Raw genomic sequence first — 15,162 nt, 5'->3', positions numbered from 1 at the left:
ATGTCAAACTGTCAAAAAAGTTTAAAAGGGCCCCTAAATGCTAAAAATTGCCCTATTATAGTCTGTTAATATATTTTATAGCACAGCAAGTCAAAAAATGACACAAAAAAAACATTAAATGGGATGTCCAAAAATTAAAAAAAAAATAAAATAAATAAATAAAAATATATATATATATATATATTTAAAAAAACAAAACAAATATATATATATATATATATATATATATATATAATAAAACAATTTAAAAAGTCAGACTATAGTATGATGAAAAAATTCAGAATTTTCTTTTAATTCCCTAAATTCCTAAAGGTGCCTTATAATACTCTGTTGATGCATGTTATGGTATAATTTGTCCAAAAAAAGACAGAAAAACACCATATTTTAGGATGTTCAAAACATAAAAATTAATACTGTAGTATGGTGAAACATTTCAGAAAAAGGTCTTCAAATTTTTACTGCCGTGGAACATAATTTGCAGGCCAATGGCGGCTTTCAAACAAGTTTTGTGCGGACCTTGAACATAATGAAATGCATACATTATATTTTAATCCACTCCACTGTCGTACTTTGTCTCTAACTAGCTTACACTTTACACATTACTTGGCATTTGCATGAAACTGCGCACACCTCACAAGCAAGTGGCACCTCGCAGGTGTTGTAGGAAGTGCATCCTGCCATCAAGGCTCTTTATGCTTTAAACTAGAGTTAGGAACATTAGTGCTGACGTTTCTGTGCCCACTCAGAATCAGGCTTTCAAACTTGTATTTTACATGTCGGATATTATTCATAAATGCTGAGATGGGACCTAAAGTCTAATACTAACTTGTTTGCCTTGACAAATCACCTTAATTAACATGAAGTCCTGAATAGCTGCATTACTTGTGGGCTTTTTAGAAAGTAGCATCAAATCTCCAAACTAGCAGCAACAATTTAGTCCACCAGCAGCAGTACACCAGCCCCATATTAAGAGAGTAGGGTGAAAGGTGGAGTAGACTTCCAAAAATCCAATTCAGTTCACATTAGGGAGTTGAATGTTGTTGCTGCTGGCTAAATGCCTCCATTTGTTAATTTGTGATAGTGTTGAAACATTAATGTGGTTCCAACAGGCACCAGATGCTTAAAACCTCTGAGATTGTGGCTGTTTTGTATTCCTGTCTCTTTGAATATTTAAAAATGAATGTGGATGATTCTGATCCTGGATAATAAAAGCTGCGCCAAAAATGTATTCAAGTTGTTTTGAGAGTTGGGGCTCAAGTTTGACATGATGCTCTATGTGGACCAGCTTCATCAGGAAAATAATGATTTGATTTTAAGATAAAGGTTGTTTTGATTTCATTTGCAGCATTAATTGGTGAGAAATGTATCTGAGTTGGAAAGAAGGAAAGAGATCATGTCATGAGAAATTGAGAACTCTCGATGTTGAAGTGTAGCCATATGGTTAGGATGCCAGTGTAGTTTACATTTACTACCTCTCTGAGGGAGAAATGAATTAAAGATCAAGTCAAAAATTCCTTTTAGTTTTCTTTATTTTCAGATATCAAATACACTGGCTAAATACAGCGGAGGAGACTTTATTGGTCCAATAGTAAAGGCTGTTTCTAAAGGGGGCCTTGTGTTAAGTGTCTCTTGGTTATAAGGTATTTTGAGAACCCAGTGTGTGTATGAGAAATTGAGGCACTCGTATTGTTATCGTTAACTGTGTATTGGGCATTAGGTAGAGTTTTTCTTTTTCACGTTTATTCACACCACACTCTGATTATTACCTTTGTTAGTTTCACTAGTTTATGGGTGCTTGCATTTCTGTATTTTTGTTTGTGTAGTGTAAACCAGCGTAGTCAGCCAGAGCTTCTTTGTTTATTGTGTTTTAAGTAGAAAGATAGTTTTGGGGAAAAGCGAGTAGGAAGATTGTTTAAGTTTGTTTGTTTTATGAGTTGGCGCCACCCTCCGCCCTTTGTTCATTGCCTCACTTTATACCACTTTATTAGCCTGAAGAAGGTTCTCCTTTCCTTACCTTTTGTTCATTTTGCTGTTAATCAATAATTATCTGCATTTGCCCGAGTACACCGGCGTTGTGTTACCTTCCCTTTTCCCTAGACCCCAACTGGGTTGTAACGCCTGACTTATTTTAAACGTACTTGTTTATTCTCCACAATCCAAACATCCTCTATTTAACGGCTTCCCTTCCTTCTATGTTACACCACCCTGGGAACTGGCTTGGTCCCTCTCCACTCAGGAGAGAAACACACATCTGGTTTCTCACACTATGACATAAACAAAGCAATCAATCTTAATCCCAACATACAGAAACAGTAATCTGATCAGATACACCAGTCTTGTGTCCTGATACTTCAGATTGCCTCGTGTTAAATGTTACATGAAAAGCTTCAGAAACGGGTAACTTTTCAATAAGTTCAAAGCAGAAATGCCTCGACTTTACTTTATATCGCTTTCTCTTGGCAACACCTGTTCTACTTGTGTGCATTCACGTAAAACCTGATGTGATGTCAAGCAATTATAAGGGCATTGGTAGCCTTATTGGTGTTAGATAATATAATGAAGCTGCAGGGGAAATGTCATTAGCACAAGGTACACATTTAGCAGCGCGTCTGTTCATTAGTTCATCTGAAGAAACCCTGAACCAAGCGCTGCAGGACTTCATCTTCATGCACCACGAGGGTCATTTAAATTTGAGAAAATTGTGCTTTTTCAGAATTTTTTTCTTTGAAAAGCAATACATTTCTGGTGTAGTCTTCAAGTTGTCTGTTCAGTTCAGATACAATACTTAGACTGTGCTGCCATCTATTGGACAATGGACTTTAAAATGTAATTATTACTCATCCTTTCTCGTTTATCATTTAAAAAATCTTTAAAAAACCTATTACTATTTCAATCAGCTATTACAATTCATGTTTCATTGCCATGTTGTGCCTTTGTTTTGTTTTTCTAGTTTCTTGCTCTGTATAATTCTATGTCCCTTGTTCTTTATTTTTGTTATATTAGGGAATCCCACTATTCAAGCCCCATGAGGGTTTTTTGGGTTTTCCTGGCATGTCTTTATTTTATTTCAATATGCATATGGAATATATAAATTGTATTATTGTTGTTGTTTTTATGTTATTTCCTTTCTTTGAAAACTGTGCCAAATAAATCAAATCAAATTAGCTCCAGATTTGCCATAATTTAATTAATAGCAAATATGTACTACTCAATACATTAAGATGAGCATCCTAGTGTTAATACTTATCAATTCATATACCGTATATTGTTCTGAAGTGGTGCTTATAACACAAGTCTATCCAAATTGAATTAATTCAAACATTTCCAGCTAGCTCCCTTTTTAAATGGTCTAGCAATGGAAAGTTTGTATTTAATGTCAAGTAGGATTTCAGGCAAAATATAATCAGAAGATATAGCTGCAGTGTAACCTTTGTTTACTAAAACTCCTTGAAAATGCACCATGTTTAAATAATGAGACAGGAAATCTGAATATATGAAAAAATCTTTATTCTTGAATGAAGAACAAACTAATTTATGAAGGCACCTGAATAACAAGATATCCGACCCCTGTAATGACGAATTGTAACTTCTTATGGATTAATATAAGCAATAAACACCACAATAACAATTATGTTGTATACTTGGAGAGGATTACATGAGTTGTTTATAGCAATACAGGATAAAAGGTAAAACTTGCATTAAAAGTGTAGTAAATAATGAAGATAATTCTGAATACAGGTCATTTAGATACAGGACACAAATTATCATATTGTAAAGTATATTATTTAGTACACCAACAATGATTCCTGCATGTGTCAACTGTAAAATAAAATAAAATGACTAAACTAACGGTTTATAGAGCTGATGGGAATGTAATACCATAATTTAATAATTGAACGTAAGTATTTGGCACTCCTTCAGTGTGTTCAATATAGTTTAAACACCTTACCATCATTTTGCTCGTAAATTTGAAGCAAATTTGCCGACATTTAAAATATCAGTTAAAACCAGCTGCATACAAAATATCGAAGATTATTATTTGTTTAAATCAGTAGGAATCATTTTCAGTGACTTGTACCTACATTCATTCTAAAAATATCTACAAAATTAGCACTGGTTCCAATGGCACATTAAAAACAAATACTGGTAATACTTTAAAAGGAAGTAAAGCCATGAAACCTTTATAGATACTAGTGAACAGTCTGTACTGGACAGTATAAGTGATTCTGCTTTTATTGTGAAGGACAGTCAAAGCATCCTGTTTCAGTACTTGTGGTTGCCTCTGGTGTCTGCCATGTGTCTGTAAGGGCGAAAAGGTCTCCGACCTCCAACTGCATTCCTCCCGTCAACATACTCATTTTGCCTAAAACCGACAACAAAACATGCTTTTAGCTTTTATCTGCCCACTCTGCAGTACCCAGATTCCAAAAAAGTTAGTTTGCTGCATAAAAGGACAATAAAACATTCCTAATATGAGAATATATAGTCTTTTTACTGAATTCAATTGAATGTTACTTGCAAAGGTTTTGAAAATCATTGTACAGGTGCATCTCAATACATTAGAATATGATGGAAAAGTCCATTTCCAGTAGTTAAAATCAAACAGCCCCAACCAAGTATTGAGTCATATAGATGGACAATATTTATTCTTTTGAGACAATGAATTTTAGGTCTTCATTAAATGTAAGCCATAATCATTATAATAAGAAATTAAATAAGTTAAGACCTGAAATGTTTCATTCTGTGTGAAATGGATCTATATAATATATTATTTCCACTTTTTTAATTGAATTACTAACATAAATAAACTTTTCTATGATATTCTAACTTTTTGAGATGCACCTGTATATTTTTTTTGCACTGCATCTCAACGTTTTTGGAATCAGGGCTGTAGAAAGCTTTTACACATTCTAAACTCACTAGTATTGTGAAAATGAATGGGTTAAATTAAAGATCTGAATGAAAATGGGTTCTATGGGTTCCCACCAGTCTCCCTTTTACAGACAAAAACTGCGATCGGTCAGGTTCCTCTTTTAAAGCAAACTGATACAAGTCCTGCAACAAGTCCTCCCTTGATGAAGGTTAAATCAATTATGGTGGAAACAGTTTGGGAGGTGTTGAGTCTGCTGATAATTCTGGAGGATGTAGTTTGTAGAGCACTGCATTATAAAGAGCCACATCTCATTGGTATAAAATAATATAAACACCTGTCGGTATTTAGACTTAAAGTCAACTTTATTGCAGGACTTTTGTATTAGACTGCATTCGTTTTCTTAGAAACTGGCAACTAGAACGGATTAAAAAGTGTCCGTCATTACTTTAACTAGTCAACTGAAATGAGCAAAAGTTAATTTAGAGGAAAGGGTAATTTGGGAAAAAGGTTCATTCACTTTCTTGTCAGGAGTTAAATGAAAAGATTGATATCCGTCTATCTGTGCATGAACTAAAGAGCTGGAGCCACGATGTGATTAGCTTAGCATAACGTAAACCTTACTGTGTAACTCATTGCATATATTGTTCATTTAACTTGTGCAGAAGGGTAAAAACAGCAATTTCTGGCGTTAATGCACAGACAACTACCATCACATCCAACTCCAGAGAAGAAAGTGAATAAGCACAGCTCAGAATTTTTTTTAAATATAAAAGTACTCACAACATATTCTCATCTTGCAGGCCATCAGCTCTGAGGGCCGCTCTGGAGATGCCCATGCCCGAAGGAATCCTGTCTGGGTACCTCACAGCAATCTTCATGCCGTTAAGCTCAAAGCCCTGAAGAAGTTAACAAAGATGACGAAAAAAAAAATGAATATGCTGACACTGCCCTGAGCAAACCTACTACTCCTGAATGTAGGAACAGGTAGCAAGGCTTCGTAGGCATTTGTAGCTTGGCTGGAAACTTAATAAACACAAAACCAGTTTGGCAGAAAAAACTAGTAACTGACTTTCTAAGAAGAAAACAACCGAAGACACTTAGTGCGGTGTTTTTTAGACGAGTCCCAGTCAGGAGTATGGGCCCTTATGGGGCTGAATGAGGGGAGTGATGACAGAAATTTCAAACTGGTTTACAGTTTCATTATATAAATAGTTTGCCACCCAATTACAATATCTAGACAGTGCAGCTGAAGTCAGCAGGTTGATATATTATGCCCATTAGTCCGAGTTGAGGTTGTACTTACATGCAAGCGTCGGATTGCTTCATCACAATCCTCTTGTTTTGTAAAGTTTACGAAGGCACATCGTTTTGCAATCAGAAGTTTCACACTATAGACATCCCCAACCCTGCAAGAGAAGTCAACACTTATTATGTGACTAAAGTCTCAAAGGTTTGGCATCTCATTTTAAGTACAACAAACAAACTCTTACTTGTTAAACATGTTGGTTATTAAGGACTCATTCAGTTGGCCGACCAAGTTTCCTACCCAAACTGGAAACAGCTCCCTGTTGAAAGAAATTATTAAGTGAACATGATTAAAATATATTTAAGATGACATATTTGTGACACAATCTTGCAGGTAAAAACAGTCTTCATAACACAGCATTGATTTTCTGCTCTTTCAGAATATACTGTCTAATCAGAGGAAAAGCAATAACCACAAGTGCGCTCTCTGTAGAGTACTTCATCAAGCTGGTCCAATAGGAGAACACATCACACAATTAACCTTCATTTGAACCAGCTGACATTTGTATACATCACTGACATATTGATCGGTCTAGTAGAGTGAAAAAATATTTCATATTTTATATAAGAGTTGAAGTGAGGCTGACAGAGAAAACAGCTCATTTCTCATACAGCAGATGCATTCAAAATCCAAAAAACATTGTTCAGCCCCAAATCAGAGCTGATTAAAGTATCTGCAGTTACAGCTCCATTGAGCCCAAGCATCATACAGGAAGTTGGGAACTGGATCCATTTTCAATTATTAATGTATGACAGAGTTTTCCCCAGGGCTGGTCAATAATGGCCAAAAAGTAACAATGTATATTTTAATGCTTGGGACACATTTATTCTAAAATTCAAATGGATTGTTGAAATGTAATGTGTACGGCTCCATGATCTAGACAGTTGGATTTAATTATTTAAAAAGACCAGCACCACCTGCAGATATATTTTCACTAAGCACATTCAATCAACACACACAGGTTATCCCTTCCAGATGTTTCTACTAAGAGCACCGACAATGATTCCTGAATGTGTGTCAACTGTAAAAAATAAAATAAAAAAAAAAGACTAAACTAACAACCGACAGCCACTTAATTATCAGTTTCAGCAAAGATAGAAGAGAAAAGTCTGCACACCAATCAATCTGCTGCTGTTTCCTGATAAGATAAGAGCCGGATATCTACAGACAGCCAGACACTTTTCCAGTGTGTCTATCACAGATGTGACCGTGACATGAAGTCAAACAGCCAGAGACACAACACTCTGGAAGCTGTGGCAGGTTGGCATATGGCACAATTATTCACATCACAGTCGCTTAGTTTCACAATGTGTGGATCTTTTACTCAAAATTTCAGTTGATTCCATGCATTGCCAAGCCCATTTGGCACATTAAATTTCATATTATTAACAGTCAACTATGAGAATGATATCAGAGACAGCTTTGTCATTATATTACTGCCAAATGTAACCTCAGATATTATAATGGGTACTTTTATATGCAAACTGAGGCAAATATTCAAAGTTTGAGATGTGACCAAATTCACAAATCACCAATGAAACAGAGTAATAAGGAAATATCACACTGCAGCAATTAATAGTAAGTATGTTGAGCTATTACATTAGCAAAATAGCCTTTGTTTCAAGTAATTAATAATGAAACACCTTAACATTTCAAACACTGCTGGGTTCCTGCATGTGGACTCACTGTGGTGTAGGAGCGTCTTTATAGCTGCTCTTCATGGCCGGGTTAGGAAGGGGCTTTGGTTGACTCTGGACATTGGACATATTTTGGACTGGGCCCAAAGGTTTGTTGATAAATGCTGTTTTTGGTGCATCATGGGAGTGAGGATGAGGAGGGATTGTGTTGGCTGAAAGGACTGGTGACACTCCGGTGACATTTGCTACTTGAGCTGGTTGGAGAGTGCCGTTTTGAATAGCTCCTAAAAAACAATGATGCACATTATATTAAGGAACCAATGACATTTGGGTTTATTAAACTAGCCGACGTGTCCTCTCAGCTGAAGCAGGAAATGTACTCTTGACAGGTTTGCCACAATAAAACAAGGTTTTCATTTCCTCATGGCAGCGTTTAAATCCTTGTTAATGGAATCATAGAGGGCTATATGCTCACCTGGTTGATTGTTTAATTTGGACAGCACCTCTAATGCCTTTTTTACTGTCCCGTGAATAATTAAAGCGTTTGAGCTCTGCTCCCGAGTGAAACCACACTCCTGTAATGAAACAGAATTCCTGATTAAAACACCTTCAGTGAATAAAACATTTCAGGACATCTCCTCCACTTCAATGCGTCTTTTAAGTTATTCTCACATTGCTTTTCTGTGTGATGACTATAAATCTTAAATAAATTGACTGATCTGAGAAACAATGTTGTGATTGAAACTCGAAAAGTCAGAACTAATCTCAAGTACAGATGTGTGTCAGTTTTGGGTGTAAAATTATGGAATGGACTAAATGATGAAATAAAGATGTGTTAGTTTTCAAGAAGACTTTAAAGTCTAAAATTATCAAGGGTTACAATGAAATTTGATTGAATTTGATTTTTCAGTTTAAGGTATCATGTGCTTTGTAACAATGTGAATTATTCAGTTAATGTAATGTATATAATGTATACATGTAGATGGTACAGGATAGGCAAAAATAAGCCTTTAGTGGCTTCAGCCTGTTCCTTTTTCGGTTGCTGTCTGATGGATTCTTTTGTAAAAACATGATTTTATTTGGTTGTCTGTTTTTTTTGTAACCAAAATAAAGCATTCATTCATTCATTCATTGTGATTACATGCAGTACATTATATAACACTGGTGACTACACACCATTAGTTGTGTTATCTGCACCCTCATCAGTTCCTGGGCAGCTTCTGCACATGAACTGTCCAGTTTGAGGACCTCCCTGAAGGCCTGGGCAGCCTCCACATACCTCTGGAGGAGGAAGAAGAAGAAAGGATGAGCTACCTCCGCTAAACTCAACTTCAGGCTCACTGAATGTCATGCTGCTGGACTAATCAGTATAGTTATTCATGTTTACAGCAACAGCTAGTCAAAACAAGTCTGGGTAAATAATGTGACCCTGCACAGCTCAATGCCACTTGGAATTAATTTGATGGTGTTGCAACAAGGCCAAAGTCATTCCAACCACAAATACTTGAAGCAAACAAAACAGTGTAAACATGAATGAAAAGTGAGACACAGCTCACACTGTTAGGAGGTGGATCATATTTGGGGTTTCAGATTTTCTGATACATACCATGGGTTCAATATACAGCCATGGAAAAAAATATCAGACCACCCTTGTTTTCTTCAGTTTATTGTTCATTTAATGCCTGGTACAATTATTTGGACAAATATAATAATAACAACAAAAATAGCTTATAAGAGTTTAATTTAAGAGGTGATATCTAGACATTTAACATGTTTTTCTTAATAACCAAAATCATTATCAAGAAAACCATGTTAAATGTCTAGATATCAGCTCTTAAATTAAACTCTTATAAGCTATTTTTGTTGTTATTATTATATTTGTCCAAATAATTGTACTTTTAGTTGTACCAGGCATTAAAATGAACTTTGTTTCACTACTGTAGATTGGAAAAAATAAACACTTGACAGTGGCTTGTCTGATACAATTAATACCCAATATCTGGTTCTTCTGTATATGGTCAATATAAGTATAACTGAGCTGAAGGCAGCTTGAAATGGGTGATGCTATGGCTATGCAGTCTGCATGCTGGACACATCTAGATTATTTCATCTTCCCCTAACAAGCACATGTCCCACACATCAACAGTGACATTTATAACAGTGCACATTTGGCTGGTGCAGATTTTATGAGTGTACATTTACCTTTAGACCTGCCAAAGCTCTGCCCCTCCTAAACAGGCCTTTAACCCAGCCTGGACACATGCTGAGAGACAACTCCGCGTCAGTCAGTGCCTTGTCATATTGGAGCATCTTTTCGAAACAGAAGGAACGATTGCCAAATAACCTGCAACAGAAATAACAGTGAAAATGTTGCATAAACAACCCTGGTGAAGTCACAACGTATGAGTTGATTTAAAAGTAAAGGAACATGCACTTACTTAAACTCTGTAGGGTTGTACCTAATTGCATCAGTGAAATACTTCACAGCCATATTAAAGTCTCCAGCACTTGCAAACCTATTTCCAATAACTATAGAACAAAAAGAGAGGAACTACAGTTAAAAAAAATCAATATCTCATTAACATCATGATTTAAATATGAATAAAATGTATCTACACATTGGCACATCTGGCTTAGAGTTTGTGCATGAGACAGATGAAACTTACCTGCAAGTTCAGTGCTTATTTTTACATTATCTTCAAAAGTGGGGCTCCTTGGAGCGGCAGAATCCTGTTCAGACAATTAGAGAAAATGAGCAGCTTTAAAATACATAAAAAGGTAAAACCAAAGTACAACCTTCATTCTAAAAAAGTTGGAACACAGTTTAAAATGTAAATAAAACAAAATGAGATCATTAACAAAATCCTTTGTGATACATTTTATTGAAAATTGTGCAAAATGTTTTTAACTGATATAGTTTCAGTTGATTTTTAGGCACATGCTAAACAAGCACAACTGCAGAAAGTACAGGATGTTAGCTTTCAAATGAAGCCTTATGAATGTATTTGGCCTAACACTTTTTCTGTAAACGATTTGGCTCAAATTATTTAATTTTTTTGTCTTACCAGGACATGCAGATTTTAATTAGTGAATGTTCAAACTGATTAACTGTTGTTTTGTAAACATTAACTTGAGTTTGATGCATTCTCTTTGTTTTTACACATTGACCATATTTCATAGAAGTTGGGACAAACTGTGGTCATTGGGGTAGTAATGTTCTAATAATAATGATCTGTCGTCTCTGTTGAGAATCTGATTTAAAATGCGAGACACCTCACCTTCTTCTCAACCTCCGGGTCTTCAATTGGTTTGTCAGGGACGGTTTTAGGTTCTTCTTTGACCGAGATCTTCTTCTTGTCCTTCTTCTCAGGCCTGGGCTTCTGATCCAATTTGCGCCTGGCAATAAGAGCGGCTTTACTCACAAAAGTACTCGTCATGTCCAGTTCCTTAAAAACATTTGGAACAGGGACACAATTAGTCACTTTCCCAAGTCTTACAAAGCAGCAATCACGTCAAATTCTTATAAAAGCATGTTATTATCATTCATTTTCAAATTTTCAAACAGCTGTAGTAAATAACAGATTTATATGCAGCACTTGCAGTATCTATTGTACACTGATTAATTCACTTCTCCCCAACATTATTTTATGTTATTGTCCTATAAACAACCAAAGTTATGTTTTGTGACAGCTTTCCACAGAAGGATGGCAAATCAAAATTTAAATCCGAAGAAAGTTTAATGCCCCAAAATGTGTCACCTGCTTGTAAACAGACTTGGCATCCTTTAAAACCTAAATTTCAACTCTATTCAATATCAATATCACCTTGTGAACTTGAAAATACTACAATAAAACCCAATCCTTCACATATAGGAACCCTGTATTATACTGCACAACCGTGGATGCGTGGATTATATTAGAAATGGTCCTGGATTAAGTTTTAAATGAAACAAAATGCTCTGTGCTTAATATTTGCATATCCTGAGAAATTCCCCCCTAATGAAGACAATCTTTTTAATTTTAAGTGTCCAAACAAACCTGCCAATATAATCACACTGAATGATTGAGGTAAAGGCTACCTCCATTTTCCAAACAAACATCTCTATTTTTTTTACAAACTCTTTAAATGATAGGAATATGATTTTCAATAACTTGGTACCTCAGAGTTGTCCGAGTCATTCTTGGTGTCGCTATCTTCATCACTGACTTCGTCTTCACTGCTGTCACTGCTGTCTGTATCCTTTGCTGAGGCCGACTGTTTATCAGCGGAAAAGTTGTTTTTAGATTCTGCTTGTGCATTGTCTTTTCCCTGTAAATAAACAAACAAACCAGTTCAAATATGAAAATATGCAACATGGTGAATTTTTGTCAGAGGGTCCCATTTGTAATAATGAAGTTGCACACATTGATGATTACCTCTATGTGTTTTACGGGGTTCTGTTTTTCCCTCTCCAACTTCTCAAGCCGCTTTCTCTCCTTTCGGTTCTGCAGGACAAGAACACACACAGTGACGTTTCCTCATCACGATGTGAAATTAACCCATTAATGTGAAACTGAGACTGAGGGTTGCAGAACATACCTGTTTCTTAATTCGCTTCTTCTCAGCCTTTTCCTTGACCCTTTTCTCTTCTTCTAATAATCTTTCTCTTCTTTCAGAGTCCTAAAAGAGTTGCGCAAAGACATTGCATAGCGTTCAAACTCTTGTGTCCTGCAGAATCACTTCACATCCATTAACCAAGACAGACAAAATAAAAGTAAACTTACGCTCTCCTTTGCCTGAACTTTTTCAGAGGGCGGGCAAGGAATTTCACAAGATGAAGCGTAGTAGTGCAGTGGAAGCTTATAAATATTGGTAGATGGCCTTGTACGGTTTCCACTTAATCCTCTACCACTACTATTGTCAGAGACCCTCGAGTATCCATGGAAATTGTTATGACCATGTGCCCAGTTGTCAGTGCCATAATTATGCCTTTCTGTATCCTCCTCATCATCATCGTTGTATCCAATATTCGCTAGGAAAGAGAACATTTAACAAGGTTAATTACCGAATTAATGTGTAAATTGTTCGCCAAGTTTGAGGCTATTTTACATAAAAAACACAGAAAACAGACTTATATGTGCAGCAGATGTAAAATGTGATATTTTCTTACCAACAAGGCCAATTCTTACGACTCTTTGGAAACCAGGACGAGCCTCAAACATACCCATACCCATAACCCGTTGCTAGACAGGGGAAAGAGATGAGAATATTAGTTCTGTGTAGTTTCTCACAAACATCAGATCAGCTCTGAAGCACCTTCAGGCTTAAAACATTATTTGTCCTCCACTTAGGCAGCATTATACTCTTTAAAGAAAAAAAATTAGCTCCCAAGGCTGTCCAAAGCTCTGTGCCTGCCAGTTCTGAACATGATCTAGAGTCGAGTTAACACTCACACACTGCCTCCTTCAGTTTCGCTTTCCTTTCCCCATGGGGAGCCGAGTCACCGGATCAACACTAGCAAGCTACTTTCCTTTGTGAAGTGAAGCCAAAAAGAATGCCTCTAAGTTGGTTGAAACTGTATTCTTTATGTCAAGAAACACATTTAAAGCAGCTTGCTGTACACAGCAGTAATGGAAAAACCCTGCTACAGAACCAGATAAGGTTTCAGGAAGTGAAACAACAAAGCATGTACAGTCAGGATAATAAATTGACAGTGCTTCTAAATTTGTTTTCCAGCGAAACGATTTGAATTTTTCCCTTTCATAGAACATAAGCGAGATAAGGGATCTAGTTAAAATATTTTCGGCTGCTTTGGTCATTGATGAGTGAGTCTCTATATTTCAGCATGCAAGCCACAAGCAGCCTGTACAGGTAAGCTGTAAAGGGGAGCAATGTCTCAATAAAAGAGAAGATGCAAGCAATCTAGCATTCAACAGAGAAAAGGACGCTTGCAAATATGTCATGCTGTATTCTTTATGGCTCCTGGTAAAATATGCTTTACACTAGCATATACACCAATTAAATGGGATTTTCAGACAAATTAACACTGTAAATGTTTACATAAAACTTTCTGTTTTTAAAATCCTACCATAGGCATGCTATGTTTTGTCACAGAGTTACCAAAGCCTTGATAGAAGTATAGGTAACAATATTTGACACTACCCACTTCATATAAAACAGTACAGCATTAACAGTGCTTCTGTGTCTAACAGTATGTTAGACAGTATGTTTATGTCTAACAGTATGTTAGACACAGAAAAAAAAACGACTTAGGCGATTATTTTAACATTGTGACGATATATTGTACAGACTTTTCTTATTTGTTTTCCTTTTACTCCATTTCGTTATCAGTTCTTCTTATATTTTCTATGTTCCTGTATCTTATTCCGTTTATGCTGCTGTAACACTAAACGTTGCCTTCCTGAAATTATCAAGTCTATCGATCTACTTAAGAGCACCACATGACCATTTCTTTTTCACAAAATTCCCGGAAGAAAAAATCAGGTCAGTTTAGGTGTGTATATTTATGAATAGGACAGCGTTTTTAAACAAGGGTTAGTGTCAAAAGTAATTTGTGTCGTTACAAAGCTATTGTATGTCCTGTTTGGTTTATTGTTTTGAATGTTAAACAGCGATGGCTGCGCACTTCTGAACGCAGATTATAAACAGGAAGTGAGTGCGTGCACTGCTCAGTGTGTCTCTAAACAAACAGTCAGCGAATCAAGTTTAACCTGATTCACCCATTATTATCTTTTATGTACAGGACGCTGCGTGGAGGACATGATGCCCACACAGAGAGCGGTATCATAGCCATGTTAGCTTCATTATCGCCGCTCACAATCCAACATGTGGGCGTCTTTGATGTGAGTGCCCAAAAGCTAGGAAAACAATTTAAAGGTTGTACTTACATACATTGGGATCTCCGGATACTCTGAAAAAGAGGCAAACAATGTCACGTCATGTAATATCAGCGTTAAATAAATCAAACTGGGTTATTCAATGACTTATCAGTGTAGCTAACTCAAAACTATGACGAGCGAGCTAGCCTGTTAGCTAAACTAGCCAAAAACTTCTCATAAGAGGCTAACGGGTTCATCCTTACCCGTGTCGTCTCCATAAATAGGCATGTTTAGTAACGCTGGTCCTCCCGCAGCCTCATACACTCATAAATCCCAAGCTAAGTACACAAAAGATGCATTAATTTAATGGTAATTTTGGCAGCCTCTAACTTTTGGTGCGTGCATGTTGTTTGCGCGCTCTCATCGAGTGCATGATGCGCCGCGTGAACGGGCGGAAGTTCCTTTGAACGCGCATGCGCGCTGAGACACATTTTTTTCCAAAACTTTATTTACCAAAATAAAGCTCAC

At 36.4% G+C, this 15,162-nt stretch overlaps 1 protein-coding gene across 2 annotated transcripts; it reads right to left on the bottom strand.

Annotated features, from left to right (window-relative positions):
* Positions 1–3,490: 3,490 nt before the first annotated feature.
* LOC131989931 (uncharacterized) lies at positions 3,491–15,062 on the bottom strand. Of its 2 annotated transcripts, XM_059355309.1 has the most exons (18): positions 14,898–15,062; positions 14,704–14,726; positions 12,966–13,038; positions 12,580–12,827; positions 12,395–12,475; positions 12,232–12,300; positions 11,975–12,124; positions 11,095–11,262; positions 10,483–10,546; positions 10,255–10,345; positions 10,019–10,160; positions 8,993–9,097; positions 8,292–8,391; positions 7,866–8,100; positions 6,364–6,438; positions 6,177–6,279; positions 5,654–5,769; positions 3,491–4,363 (listed from the first exon to the last, which is right to left on the bottom strand). In XM_059355309.1, exons 1-18 carry the CDS (start codon positions 14,920–14,922, stop codon positions 4,264–4,266), a joined length of 1,968 nt encoding a protein of 655 aa, XP_059211292.1. In that variant the 5' UTR covers positions 14,923–15,062; the 3' UTR covers positions 3,491–4,263. The 2 variants fall into 2 exon arrangements, with proteins under 2 accessions (XP_059211292.1, XP_059211293.1); XM_059355310.1 differs by lacking the exon at positions 8,993–9,097 and having other exon boundaries at positions 8,292–8,390; positions 10,120–10,160.
* Between the last annotated feature and the right edge of the window lie 100 nt (positions 15,063–15,162).

The sequence above is a fragment of the Centropristis striata genome, chromosome 17 (assembly GCF_030273125.1).
Source record: "Centropristis striata isolate RG_2023a ecotype Rhode Island chromosome 17, C.striata_1.0, whole genome shotgun sequence".
In the NCBI taxonomy this organism is placed as follows: domain Eukaryota; kingdom Metazoa; phylum Chordata; class Actinopteri; order Perciformes; family Serranidae; genus Centropristis; species Centropristis striata.
Note: the sequence above shows the minus strand (reverse complement) of the source record. Positions and strands in the feature narration are given on the sequence as shown.